Raw genomic sequence first — 12,708 nt, 5'->3', positions numbered from 1 at the left:
CAACATTACAAAAACAATCACAAAGTATTTTATAAAAAATCAAATCATTGTAGACACATAAGTCGCCTTTTTCCTTTAAAAGTTATTTAAAATTTATGAGCTAAAACCAACGAGAGAAATAGGTTCAAGACTATTTGACTTTAAAAGAACATGTACGCAATTCCTAAGAAACGAATATTTTTTCTTTCTTTGGAAAAGACACACATGAGTTTGATAACGTTTAAATTATGGTTTTATCATTGGAATCATTGATACCAGCACTTTTAAGTGTTGAGAATTGAGTACCGCTCAAGCCGGTACTACGGGGCGTGAGGGATGTTGCACTTATTCATTATCCTTCATGAACAGACTCAATCAATCCGAGTCTGCAAGTGTCATGTTATTTTGTTATGATTAATGCTTCCGGGGGATCACTTTGTTTCCAGATTTTTATGAAATGTATGCTGCTTATCGCACTGAATTAGATATTTGGTCATTAAAGTAGCAAAATGTAAACAAATATGTATTTTGACTTCTATGCAAAAGACTTGGCTATAATATCTCTTCTGATTGCAAAAAAGCAACAGGAGCAAAGGCTTGTTAAACTAACTTGGCCTAAAACTATTTTAACAAGACACCAAAGTAAAAAAAAATTGAAAAATAAAAACATTTCACTTCTAGGCAAAATGTGTGTTTAACCCATAATTTATTCAAAAATATAATAAATACTTTTGAATAAAGTATTATTTCAAAAGTAACATATGCATTTAAACAACATAAAAACCAGGAGTGCCAAATTTAAATAGTTTTTTGTTTTTTAATGGCGTTTTTATTGTTTTAACATGAATCGCAACTATAATTATATTTTATGTTTATCATGATGTCATATGTACACTTTATCTCGTCTACTTTCTTCAAATGTTTAAGATTATCAACAAGAAATATATGTAAATAACATATTATAAAATAACAAAACATAATTAATAATACCTTAGATAGTGTGATTACTTATGTTAAGACATGCCTCGAGTGTTGTCCTTCCTGTCTATCCTTTCAACTTATCTATAGTAGTCCTAAATTTGTTTTGAAACTAGATAATATATTGAGTATACGTTACGAAACTGTTTCCAAGGAAACAAGGTACATGCTAACATTAACATACTGACGGGGGACAAAAATCGTTTTATTTGTTGTGGTAAAAAGTATGAAGGTAAAAGATATGTTCAATAAAAAGAAAAAGAAAATTTTAAAACAATTTTAGATACTGCTATGGATAAAGTTGATGCATACACTACTTGAAATTTGGAAATCATGTTTCGGTTTGTGATACATGTAGCCAACAGAAAGGTCGTGCATCACAGTTTATGTAAAAAATGTGTTAAATTTTCAACTTTTTCAGATAGAAACGAAAATCCAAAAGGTTGTCAATGTATCTATCAATGAAGAAATATACATCTTTCGTCATAAAGTGGAAACCATAATATCTTAGGAAGGCTTGGTATATTTCTTCAATTTTAACTGACATGGATAATGTTAATTATCGTCATGTGACCTATCAAGAAATCTAATTTTTATTTATTTTAAATTAGCTCTGTTAATCACCATACAGCAGCTATCCTTGCAAAACACAATTTTCAAACCTGGAAGCATGCGCTATTCTAGTTCAACTATGCTGAAGGAATAAGAACCCTATTATTTTTCTGGTCCTTAGGGGTCATTGATGCCAGCACTATCAAGTGTTGAGAATTGAGTAATGCTCAAGTGCTAGGAGCGTAAAGGATGTTGCACTTAATCATTATCCCTCATGTACAGACTCAATCAAACCGAGTCTGCAATTTTCATGTACTTTTGCTGTTAATGCATCCGAGGGATCACTTTGTTTCCAGATTTTCATACTTCACAGCAGCAGGTGTCAAGTGCTGTGCGGCAGCTGTAAAAGTTGCTCCGTTCTTCACTTCAGTGTTGTTATATTTTTCTGGTCCTTTTGGATCATTGATGCCAGCACTATTAAGTGTTGAGAACTGAGTAACGCTCAAGCCGGTGCTAGGGGGCGTGAGGGATGTTGCACTTAATCATTATCCCTCATGTACAAACTTAATCAAACCGAGTTGCAATTTTCATGTTATATTGTTGTGAATAATGCTTCCGAGGGATCACTTTGTTTCCAAATTTTTATCAGACAGTACACCAGACAAAAATGTTAATGTCTCCCTTTCCCTAACCATCCATTGTATCTCCACTGAAACTATTTTTTTCTCATTTTCAAAGGATGAACATATTTTTTCTACTCCACTTACAAGTAAGTACAATTGTGGTATGTACGAATACAATCCCAAATTGTTTACATATAATGAATAAAAACCATTATTGTTATAGACATTCAGTTGTACAAAATTCAAATCTAAAATGGCACATGTTGCCATATACATACAGTTGTACAAAAGTAAAAGCTTAAACAAATAATGCTGTTATTACGGACATAAAGATGCATAAAATTTAAATCTGAATGAATGTACTTTTGTTATGGACATAAAGTTGTACAAAGTCAAAGCTTAAAGTAATATTATGTGGGTTTTTAGGGGTTTTTTTTAACCATAACTTGCACAATTTCTCAAAGGAATCCTTTTCAGGTTCCAGTTTTGCAACTGCCCGTTATCTTTTTATATCAGGATGAATATGTAAAGTTATTTAGCCAACAGTGTCAAACCTGGTCAGAATGCAAAGATGTGCAGGCTAGTGAAGATATATACATGTACTAATTTCAGCAGGGTAATGGTGAGGTAAAAAAATCTCAATTTTTGTCAAACAAATAAAAAAAGATTTTTTTATTTGACATTCATAATGAAAACATATAGAAATATCTGTTTGTTTTTCACTTGGTGTACTGTATATTCATACGTCGATTATGTCAGCATCAGCTGTAGCTCCGCCCAACCAAAGATATTAGTAGTAGAACATCTGGAAACAGTCTTAGCAAAGTTTGAGTTCGACATTTTATCATGTCGGTATCTTTTGTAGCTGCGCCCCCCATAAAGAAAACAGTAAGAGCGTGCGACCTCCTTGTAATAAATGCTTAGTAAACAGCTTCTTCTTCTTCTTCTTCTTCTTATACATATTTGCGTTGATTATACAAAATATTAATGCCTATAGTCTTCACAAATCAGTCATGTTTTTGTCGGTAGCTGCTGCAAACAACTGAGATTAAAATGAAAACCCATTGTGCGACACAATATTCTTTGCGTGATATTGCAGAAAATAATCTGTACAAATTTGACAAATTAATTATATGTACCCAAATTCCATGTGTTGAAGTAGCCTTTCGTTGAACTTTAGCATTGACAGTACATGATGTTATTATTTTGATATTACAGTAAGGGTATATAAATATATTATGGAAGGCAAATGCGAGAAATTTATTGGTGCAATAACTTAATTAAGTCTTTGTTACCGAAAAGGAGAGGACTACCATGAGCTATTGTAGCTCTCGGTCCAATTTCTTTCTGCTTAAATTGTAAATTATTAACATGTATATATTACCTTGAATAAAAATATGTTTAAACCAAAATAATATCGATGTTTGTACAACAGTCAAAGCTTTAATAAATAATGATCTTGTTATGGAAATACAGTTGCACAAAAGCCAAAGCAAAAATTAATGGTACTGAAATCAAACTTAAAAAAACAATACTGGAACGTTAAATTAACTGACTCAAAGTAAAAAAAAATGCAGATTTTCTAACCTAACAAAACCAGTATTGTTTTTATTGTCTTTATTATTATATTCTTAAAAACGGTTTGCTGTCTTATATTTAATCAATTTTGAGTGTAAATGTGCGTGCGAAAAAAACAGCTTACACTTTTGTACTTTTATGTACTTTGAATATTATATATCAATGTGCAAAAGTAGTTTGCATTTTCAGATTCCATCAAGTTTTAACTATTTTTCAATCTATCAATTTGCTTACCATTAGAAACTAGAAAACGGACGAGGCGAAATTACTCAGTGACAATTGATTTCCCTGACATTGAGTCAAATGCCCATTTGTCTTACACCTCTATAAGCCGTGGATGCTACCACTAGTAGCCTTATTTTTGAGATTTGAGGTATAGCCCGTAACGGTTGGCACCATGGTGTTTTTTCGTATCGCCAATCTGAAAACGCAAACGTGCCGCGCGGTCCACTCTCGATCATTTGCCTTGCATTATGGTTTTGTGTTTTATTTTGCTGTAATGAAGAACTTCCAAACTTGTTCAATGACATATCCGCAACGCAAACAAACTAATTGTATTGAAACGATTGACAATTTTTCTTCGTTTAGAGTTTTAGGTAAAATATTTCTAAAATGAAGAACTGTAAAGTAAATCAATGGTTCATCCGCAACGGAATAAGGGCCATGACATTATATAGGATGGCTTCAGTAAATGGATCTTTACGAAGATTTTTAGACTTTATATACAGAAAGAACATATTGAAGATAGAAAATATCGACATACCACGCAGATTTACGAAGATTTTTAGACTTTATATACAGAAAGAACATATTGTAGATAGAAAATATCGACATACCACGGAATGAAACGGAATCGGAATCAGACAAATTATAACGGTTGACTCAAGTAAATGGGGCTTTTAACGAAAATTTCAAAGCGTCATATAAAGAAAGCCAATACTGAAGCGAAAAAAAGTTAGTTAATCTGCAACGGTATTAGAATAAAATAGCGGTTGTCTCATAAAAATTAATTTAAACCTAAATATACAGAAAGAGCAAATCGCCGATCCAAAAACCGAACATGCCACGCGGGCCTCAATCGGCATTTTCCCTTGAATTACAGTTTTGGGACTTAAATTGCTATACAGAAGAAGCTCCAATCAAACGCATTGTCTTTTCCGCACCGGAATCAGTCAAATAGTGTCGTAAAGATTGGTCCCAGACAATGCTGCGTTTTACGAAAGTGTCCCTAGGATTTCAGCTTTGTGCCATATATTGCTATAAATAAGATGCAACGGCTAATCTGCAACAAATCGCCAAATAATGTCAAAACTATTAACTCCATAAAATGATGTTTTTTTACGAAAATGCTTAGACATTATAAAAAGAAAGACAACATATACAATCCAAAAAGCGACCGGACATCTCGCTGCCATTATCCACGAGAAAGGGTTTGGATGTTAGGAAAAACCTTCAAACCATGCACTTGCTAATTCGCAATGGCATCAAGAAAATAGTGTCGTAACGGTCGCCTCTGGATTTTTTTCTTTTTGTTTAAATTCGTACCGAAAAGCAATATAATCATTTTGAAGACCTCAGCTCCAACCAAATGAAAATGGCTGTGAAAGGCCCGCGTGGAATGGTCGCTTCTTTAATAGGCGATATTTTCTTTCTATACGTAACGTCTAAGAATAATAGTGAATGAATCATTTTTATGAGTCAATTGTTACAATATTTGTCTGATTTTGTTGCGGGTTAGCCGTTGGAATCTCGTTTAAAGGTTCTTATTTACAGCAGTATAAGGTCCAAAGTATAACTTCAAGGTCATGGCCGCGAGAGACCCGCATGACATGGTCGCGTTTTGGATTAGCGTATTGAATTGGTCTTTAAGAGTTTCTTACGTAGTACGGAATACCTATGCACCGACGGATTTGCAAATAAGCAAATTACGATTCCTTCCGAAAAATAGCTGAAGGCAACGGATATTGTCTACCAACTTAATAAGTACAAAGAAACACCGGTTCCATCTACCGATGTATTTATACCCGATTACAATTTTCAACAGTCTTGTCTTGATACTGCAGACAACAGTATTCCGATCAAAATAGTAACAATATGACCACGTCGTAAACTTAAAAGAAAACGCAAAAAAAGCCCACACAAAAAAGCAAATCTGATGAATACAGAGTTATCTTGGCAACAATTTAGAACAATCAGATATGCGGTTACGAAAAAAAAAAGAAAAAGTAAAAATGAATATAAAAATAAATCCATTGAACAAATAAATCCATCAAATACTTCAACGAAAAAAATGGTTTAAACTAACACAGTCCTTCATATAAAAACAATCAAAACCAGCAACCCCAGTCCTCTTTGATAACAGAATTTCTGCAAATACTGACAACGATAAGGTAGAACCACTGAATAATTTCTTTTGCACACAATCAAACATTGACATTCAAAACACACAACTCCTCATATTACAATTACAGAGGATGAAGTCAAAGATGCTATCTCGTTAATTGACCCATCGAAAGCCTTTGGCCCAGATCTTATTCATCCCCGATTAGTGAGAGAAGGATCGTCTATTCTGTCTAAATCTTTGGCTAACTTTTTCAAATTGTTACTTTCAAAATCTACCTTCCTACCTCCTGGAAAATAGCCAATGTCACTGCTAAATAAAAAGAATGATCCATCTAAGCTTTCGAACTACCGATCCGTTTCTCTATTTAGTTGCATAGCTAAACTAATGGAGAGGTGTATTCACAAATACTTGTACAACTATATTATTACCGACAACCTCCTCACGGCTTATCAACTCGGTTTTGTCAAAGGTGACTCAAACATAGATTTAATTGCATGCATATACGACATTTGCAAGGCTCTTGACGAAAGCTTGGAGAAGCACTTAATTTTGAATTTTGCGATATCTCTAAAGCGTACGACCAAGAATGGCATCGAGGACTCCTACCTAAGCTTTCCTCAATAGAAATTAACGGTTCCCTTCTAAAGTGGTTCACTTCCTATTTCTATGATCGCAAACAACGCGTTGTATACGCTAATTGTTCTTTTAACTGGTCATAAATTAATGCCGGTGTACCCAAGGGCTCAATCCTCGGACCTTTGCTTTTCTTGATATATACATGTATAAACAATATTGTTGATGATGGAAATTCGAGCATACGCCTTTTTGCAGACAACACGGGCCTTAATAAAATTATTGAGAATCCCATAGATGCAGCCAAGCATTTAAAAAACGACCTTCAAAAATTCATGAAAGGTCAAAGATCTGGCTGGTTACTTTTAATCCGTCCAAAACAGAATGCATGATATTTTCAAGAAAAATAAAAATGTAAATCATCCCCCTATTCAAATGGTTGGAATTCCGATCAAACGTTTACACACCTTCTCTATTGTTTGTGAAAGGTCTATATTTTTCTGATAAACCTGCTTAAACAAAAGAAAGTCCGTTATTAGGTCTATCTTTTCCACGTACACAGGTCTGTTCTAGTCAGACATACCCGGTCATGAAATACACGTGAAAAAATAGACCTGCAAATGCGCAGACAAAGAAAACATGAAATGCAATCAAAAATTAAAAATTGAAATAAAATGTAAATGATTGTCATAATGTTCCTGTCTTACAAAATAAACAAATTAATGTTTATTGAATGCACTAAGCAATTATTACAGCATCCCTATATTAAATCTTTTTTTTACTTAAAAAATAATGGATAGCATATCAAAGTAACATTTATTTAATCGCGTCATTTTTCAAAGTAATAGTAATCTAAGTGGTTATATTGTCAAGTTCACAATATAACAAAATGGACGCTTCAAGTTCATATCAATGAAACAATATAGCAGTAATCACAGCATAAATATTACGATTTTAAAATGTTAATAAAGTTATAAGTGATTAAGTATAAACAATTAATGATGAACGATCATATTTTATTCTAGAACATTTTATAATCTGCTATATAAAATATAATTGTGGTTCATATGTCTCACACTTGCCACCAATATACATAATTATGTAAGTCTTTCGCGGTCTCCTGGGTATTCGGACATTGCCCTTCGGACAGTTTTCCCCTTGGAAGTTTGGCCCCTTTTTGCAGTGGCGGACATTTGCCTCTCATATCATTGGAAGGGGCGGAAATCCCCCTCCTTGTTTTAAAAAATGTTAAAATATTTTATTGTTTAATTGTTTGCTTCCAACATGCATCGCCTGTTGTCGAAATTTTATTGTGCTTAAATACACAAAAACTCAAAACGCAAATTTGTGAAAGTCAAAAAAGCATCCATAAATAAATGTACTACAATATTGCCATTGGCATACAAAAATCTATACACGAGATGACAAGTGACAAGTTACAACAGCAAAAGAGGCGGGGGGGGGGCAACTGTCCGGGGGCAAATGTCCTAGAATCTGCATTGTCTGATACGAAATACTATCAACATAATTTTCATTCTTTAACAGATCTATTCACTGTTATTGACAAATTGCACATTTAGCTTTTTTATTATTATTTCAAAGGGAAAAGCAACATTAAATGCAAACTATATATTTTATTTAAGCAGAACGTTGATAAAAGCTTACCTGTATATGCGTTGCGTTAAAAATTATATTTGTGCATAACATCAAGTGATGCGGATCAGCCATTGCTCAAGCATATATATAGTGTTACGGTGTGTAAGTTGGATATCGGCCTCGTACATCGATCTTTCTGTTTAGGAAAGACCTGGTCACGAATTCCATAAAACACATCGAGCTCTCGGTGTCACATGAAATTCGACACAAGGTCTTTCCTTAACAGAAAGACTTCGTACTCGGTCGATATCCTATACGTAATCACCAGAATTACGACGAATTGTCTAAGAAAAGGCTGCATTATGTAATAAAGGCATTTTGTGTGTTTACATATTCTTTTGCTGGTTTTCCTTATTTATCCTAAATCGTTGATATTTATTTACTGTATATGTGTGCTGTTTCAGAGGAGCAGTTTACTTACGTACTTACGTTATCGTTACTCCAGTTTGAACGTAACTCTTTGCGTCTTTTTTAATTTAGTACGTAAAAAGATAAGCAAAACTTACGAAACGTTAGTGCACACTGTACAATGCGCGTTGCAAACGCAACCTAAATCGTTATTGTCTTTTCGTCTGTCGCTAGTGACAACACGACAAAGCGCCAACGGCGCGTTGTTGGACTTTCGTCTTGTCGTCCTGTCGCTAACGATGCGCGTCAAACGGCGCTGTTGTCGCGATGCCACATTGTCGCTCGGTTCAGGGCGACATTGTGACAACGCGCAGCACTACAAAGCGCCGTTTGGTATGCTCTGATAGAGACCGGAAGATAAGTGTTGTCGCTAGCGCCAACATGACAAACAAAAACGTTCCAAAGCAGCCACCATAGCAGAGTCAACATACTAAAGCAGTTTCTTCGGGAAAGGGCACTTTATACCTTGAATTTACTCGCAACATTTGATAATACGATTTTAACTTTTCGGATCATTTCATTTTTCCATTACACCCAGTAAACACCGTGCATATCAAGTAACGCAGGAATGTGCAATTAATGTAAAAGTAACACCGAAACTATGCAACGCTATTAGCTACGAATAACACATTAAGTAAACGAACAAAAATATATGCTACTCTAATTCAAATGTTAAGCAATTAATTAGCGCATACGCTCCTACGACATTATACTTTAACCAGCATTACATTTTTTTTATCTGGAATATGTTTACTTTTTTAGATCATTCGTGAGAAAGACAACATGATTACCGTTATGAAGGTGACTTTTTTGTTTCGTCAAATAGATAACACATTTTAAACTATATTTTTTTCATATTTTGTATACCTAAGACATTTGTTAGACTAGAAGTGTCGTGTAAACAATATGAAGAAAGCTGGTAAAATATGATTTAGCTACTTTTAGTGATATAACCGCAGTTGCTTCGGTGCTTCATTCACGAATTCGGCATAACCTCGTAAAAAATGGTCTCAATTACGTTTTCTGTGCTAAATTAAGTGTAATATGACACGAGTAGATTGGAAAATGTATCGGGTACACTGGGATATAAAAAAATCATAAAGTAATACATACGTTATTGTATTTAAAGATATCAACGAAAATATAAATTGCCATCAATACGCTTTATAGTCAGGTCGTCATTTTCATGAATGATTTTGAAAAAAATAAACATGTTCACGGAAATATTTTTGATGAAGTTTAAAGTATAATGTCTCAGCAACCGTATGCGCTCACTCATTTATTCCAATTTGGTGTACAATAAAAAATATTGTCATTTTTAATTTGGATCATTTACTAATCGCGGTGCTCGTTTTAGCCACTTAATTGCACAATTCTGTGTAAATTTTGCACAATTCCTGCGTTATTTGCACATTCCTGCGTACGGTGTTATTTAATAAGTCTTAAAACTGTGACATGCATATTTAAATCATCGCATGCATGTTGTAATTGAAGTAAATATGTGCATAAATATGAATGAATCCACTCACGTGAAACACTTTCTGAAAGATAAAATACGTGAGATTTATTGAATTGGACATTCTTTATGCAATGGGAACGTTAATAGGTATTATATATATCATCTTAGCCCTTGGTGTGTTGCTCCTTTTTATAAAAAGAAAAAGGCCTAAAGGAAAAACAATTGCAGGCCCAAAGGATTTACCAGTGCTTGGATGTATCTTTGAAATAGACAATGAAACTATTCATTTTAAATTTTCGGAATGGGCCGAAAAATTCGGTGACATATTTCGTTTTAAAATGCTTTCGGAAAACGTTGTTGTTTTAAACACGGAAGAAAATATACGGAAAGCGTTTGGCAGTGAAAAGTATAAACATCATTTCGGAGATCGGGCTGAGACGTTTTTTTGGCGAGCACTTCCGGTGCCAAAATCAATCGTTAGCCTTTGTTTCAGATGGATCTGGACTTTTTCATCGTATAGCCAAGAAAAGTTACATGCAAGCTTTACATACCTATACCTATACATACCTTACATACCTATGGAAGCGGACTTCAAGAGCTGGAAAATAACGTCATGACGGAAATGTCTAATCTTATCGAAAGAATTGAGAAAAGATCGGGAACAGAGTTCGAGTGTATTTCGGTGTTTCAACGTTCGTTGTCTAATGTTATGTCTCTAGTAGTATGTATTTGAACATTTATAAATTTGCTTTTGAGGGGGGCGAGGTTAGCAAAGTTAGCAGGATTAGATATCAAATTTGTACTTATTCCCAAGGAAAATAAATTCTAAAAAATCATTGTTTTCTTTTTTAATGAAAATATTTGTAGTATGTCATGCAACATTTTCTTAAAGGTCACAAATTGTTCTTGTACTTAATGGAACTCCAGTGAGGTCCAAAAACCTGAATTACTTGCATACCAACGCACCCGTGATAGCCAACAGCTTTGGCAATATCGCATTCGATCGTTTCCCTGACTTTTGAAACATTGTCCTAGCCTTTTAAAGCCATATGTCGGCAAAATTTCTCTACATATCTGATGGACTCTGATGTAATAAGATATCTTACCAATAAACTTCCCTCGGTGCAGTAAAAATCTGTTTTATCGAATTACCGAGTTTTATACCTTCAATATTCTCAAACTGTTTCCTCAACGACTGGCTGTATTAAAATTGCGATAAGATTAAAACTGTGTACTTTATTTTTCTTAAGGCTCATGTTTATACCATTGTTAAAGTATTGTATAGTTCTATTCAGGCATATCAACATTCGTATAATACACATTACATATCGAACAACCTTCGAATTGATCATTATCTTAATGAAACTTTATGCTTTTTTTCACTTGATATAAATTTCTTTTAAAAATCGAATTTTATTACATGGAGGATATTCATTAATAAGTTTTTTTTCTATAAATTTACAAGATCTATTTTCATCAAGTGGTATGAAAATAAATATTTCATGAGTTGCGGTACAAGATGAAAGTACATGTAAATCTTGTATTTTTAGAACAAAAATGAATTGTCTGTTTACTATATACATTTTTCTCTTTTTTGACATTACAATTGCATGAAAGTATTTCCCTTAAAATGTGTGTATTGTTTGAATTTAGAAGTTGTCCGACAAGACACCAGTGAAAACGTGGAAAATATGTTTTACTTCAGTGGTAAAGAAATTTGTAAACTGAAAATACGAAAAATGAAAAAAAAAACGCATTTCATTTCATCAATATTTCTCAATATCTTATTAATAAGTTTACAATAAATGTGTTTATTTAATGCTGATTTTACATTCTTTGTACAGTTACGAGGAGAGACGATCCCTGATTCTGATCCAGACAGCAACCTGTTCTGGGAATATGTTCAAACAAGCAATTTCTTATTAAATCCATACGTCAATATTGTGATGTCCACATTACCTTTCCTCCGCTTTCTACCAGGAAAATATAGTGATGAGTTTAGAAAAGGGAAAAATGCATACTTTAAAATAGCCCAAAAATATTTCTATGACATGAAAGTTTGTGCTTTGTAAATTATTGTCTTTTTAACGAAACTTAAGATCTCCGAGTTTAACCTTACATCTATGTTCCAGAATATGCCTAGCTGGTATAAATTGTGTGACAAGGTCGATGTCAGATTTTATCTAATAAAATGCACAGACATGTCATTTTATTACTTAAAAATTCGTTTAGTGTAACAGTAAGAAAAACGTATAAAATTGTATTGCGAAATGTCTCTAATGGCAGCATTTTCAATTGCAACATTGGGTTTTTCACTGACTTTCTGATTATAGATATGTTAAAGTCAATAGCCATGCCCTCCCTTGTCAAACATTATATGCTTTAAAACCATAACAAAACAACATGAACATTCCTCTATTTTTAACAAGAATTATTTAGGTCACTGTGAATTAAAGAAACCCGCTCCTTTGGAGATTATTTACCTTAGGTTATATGTAAGCATTTTATAAGATATCTTTTTTTTTTTTTTGGTTTTTATGCAGTCTGAACTAAATTTC

The 12,708-nt window shown here is 33.5% G+C and overlaps 1 protein-coding gene across 1 annotated transcript; it reads left to right on the top strand.

Annotated features, from left to right (window-relative positions):
• The first annotated feature begins 10,726 nt into the window (after nucleotides 1–10,726).
• Nucleotides 10,727–12,242, top strand: LOC132754362 (uncharacterized). The gene is made up of 2 exons (XM_060744976.1): nucleotides 10,727–10,871; nucleotides 11,995–12,242. The coding sequence occupies exons 1-2, from the start codon at nucleotides 10,764–10,766 to the stop codon at nucleotides 12,220–12,222; spliced, it is 336 nt and encodes a 111-aa protein (XP_060600959.1). The 5' UTR covers nucleotides 10,727–10,763; the 3' UTR covers nucleotides 12,223–12,242.
• Nucleotides 12,243–12,708: the final 466 nt, after the last annotated feature.

The sequence above is a fragment of the Ruditapes philippinarum genome, unplaced genomic scaffold (genome assembly GCF_026571515.1).
Source record: "Ruditapes philippinarum isolate M1 unplaced genomic scaffold, ASM2657151v2 ctg8682_1_1_1_1, whole genome shotgun sequence".
Lineage (NCBI taxonomy): Eukaryota > Metazoa > Mollusca > Bivalvia > Venerida > Veneridae > Ruditapes > Ruditapes philippinarum.
Note: the sequence above shows the minus strand (reverse complement) of the source record. Positions and strands in the feature narration are given on the sequence as shown.

What these genes read in the sequence shown, in the direction of transcription:
- LOC132754362 (XM_060744976.1), top strand. Translation starts at nt 10,764, where the DNA reads ATGACGGAAATGTCTAATCTTATCGAAAGAATTGAGAAAAGATCGGGA. An exon ending in CTAATGTTATGTCTCTAGTA is followed by an intron (nt 10,872 to 11,994) that starts GTATGTATTTGA and finishes TTCTTTGTACAG; the next exon opens with TTACGAGGAGAGACGATCCC.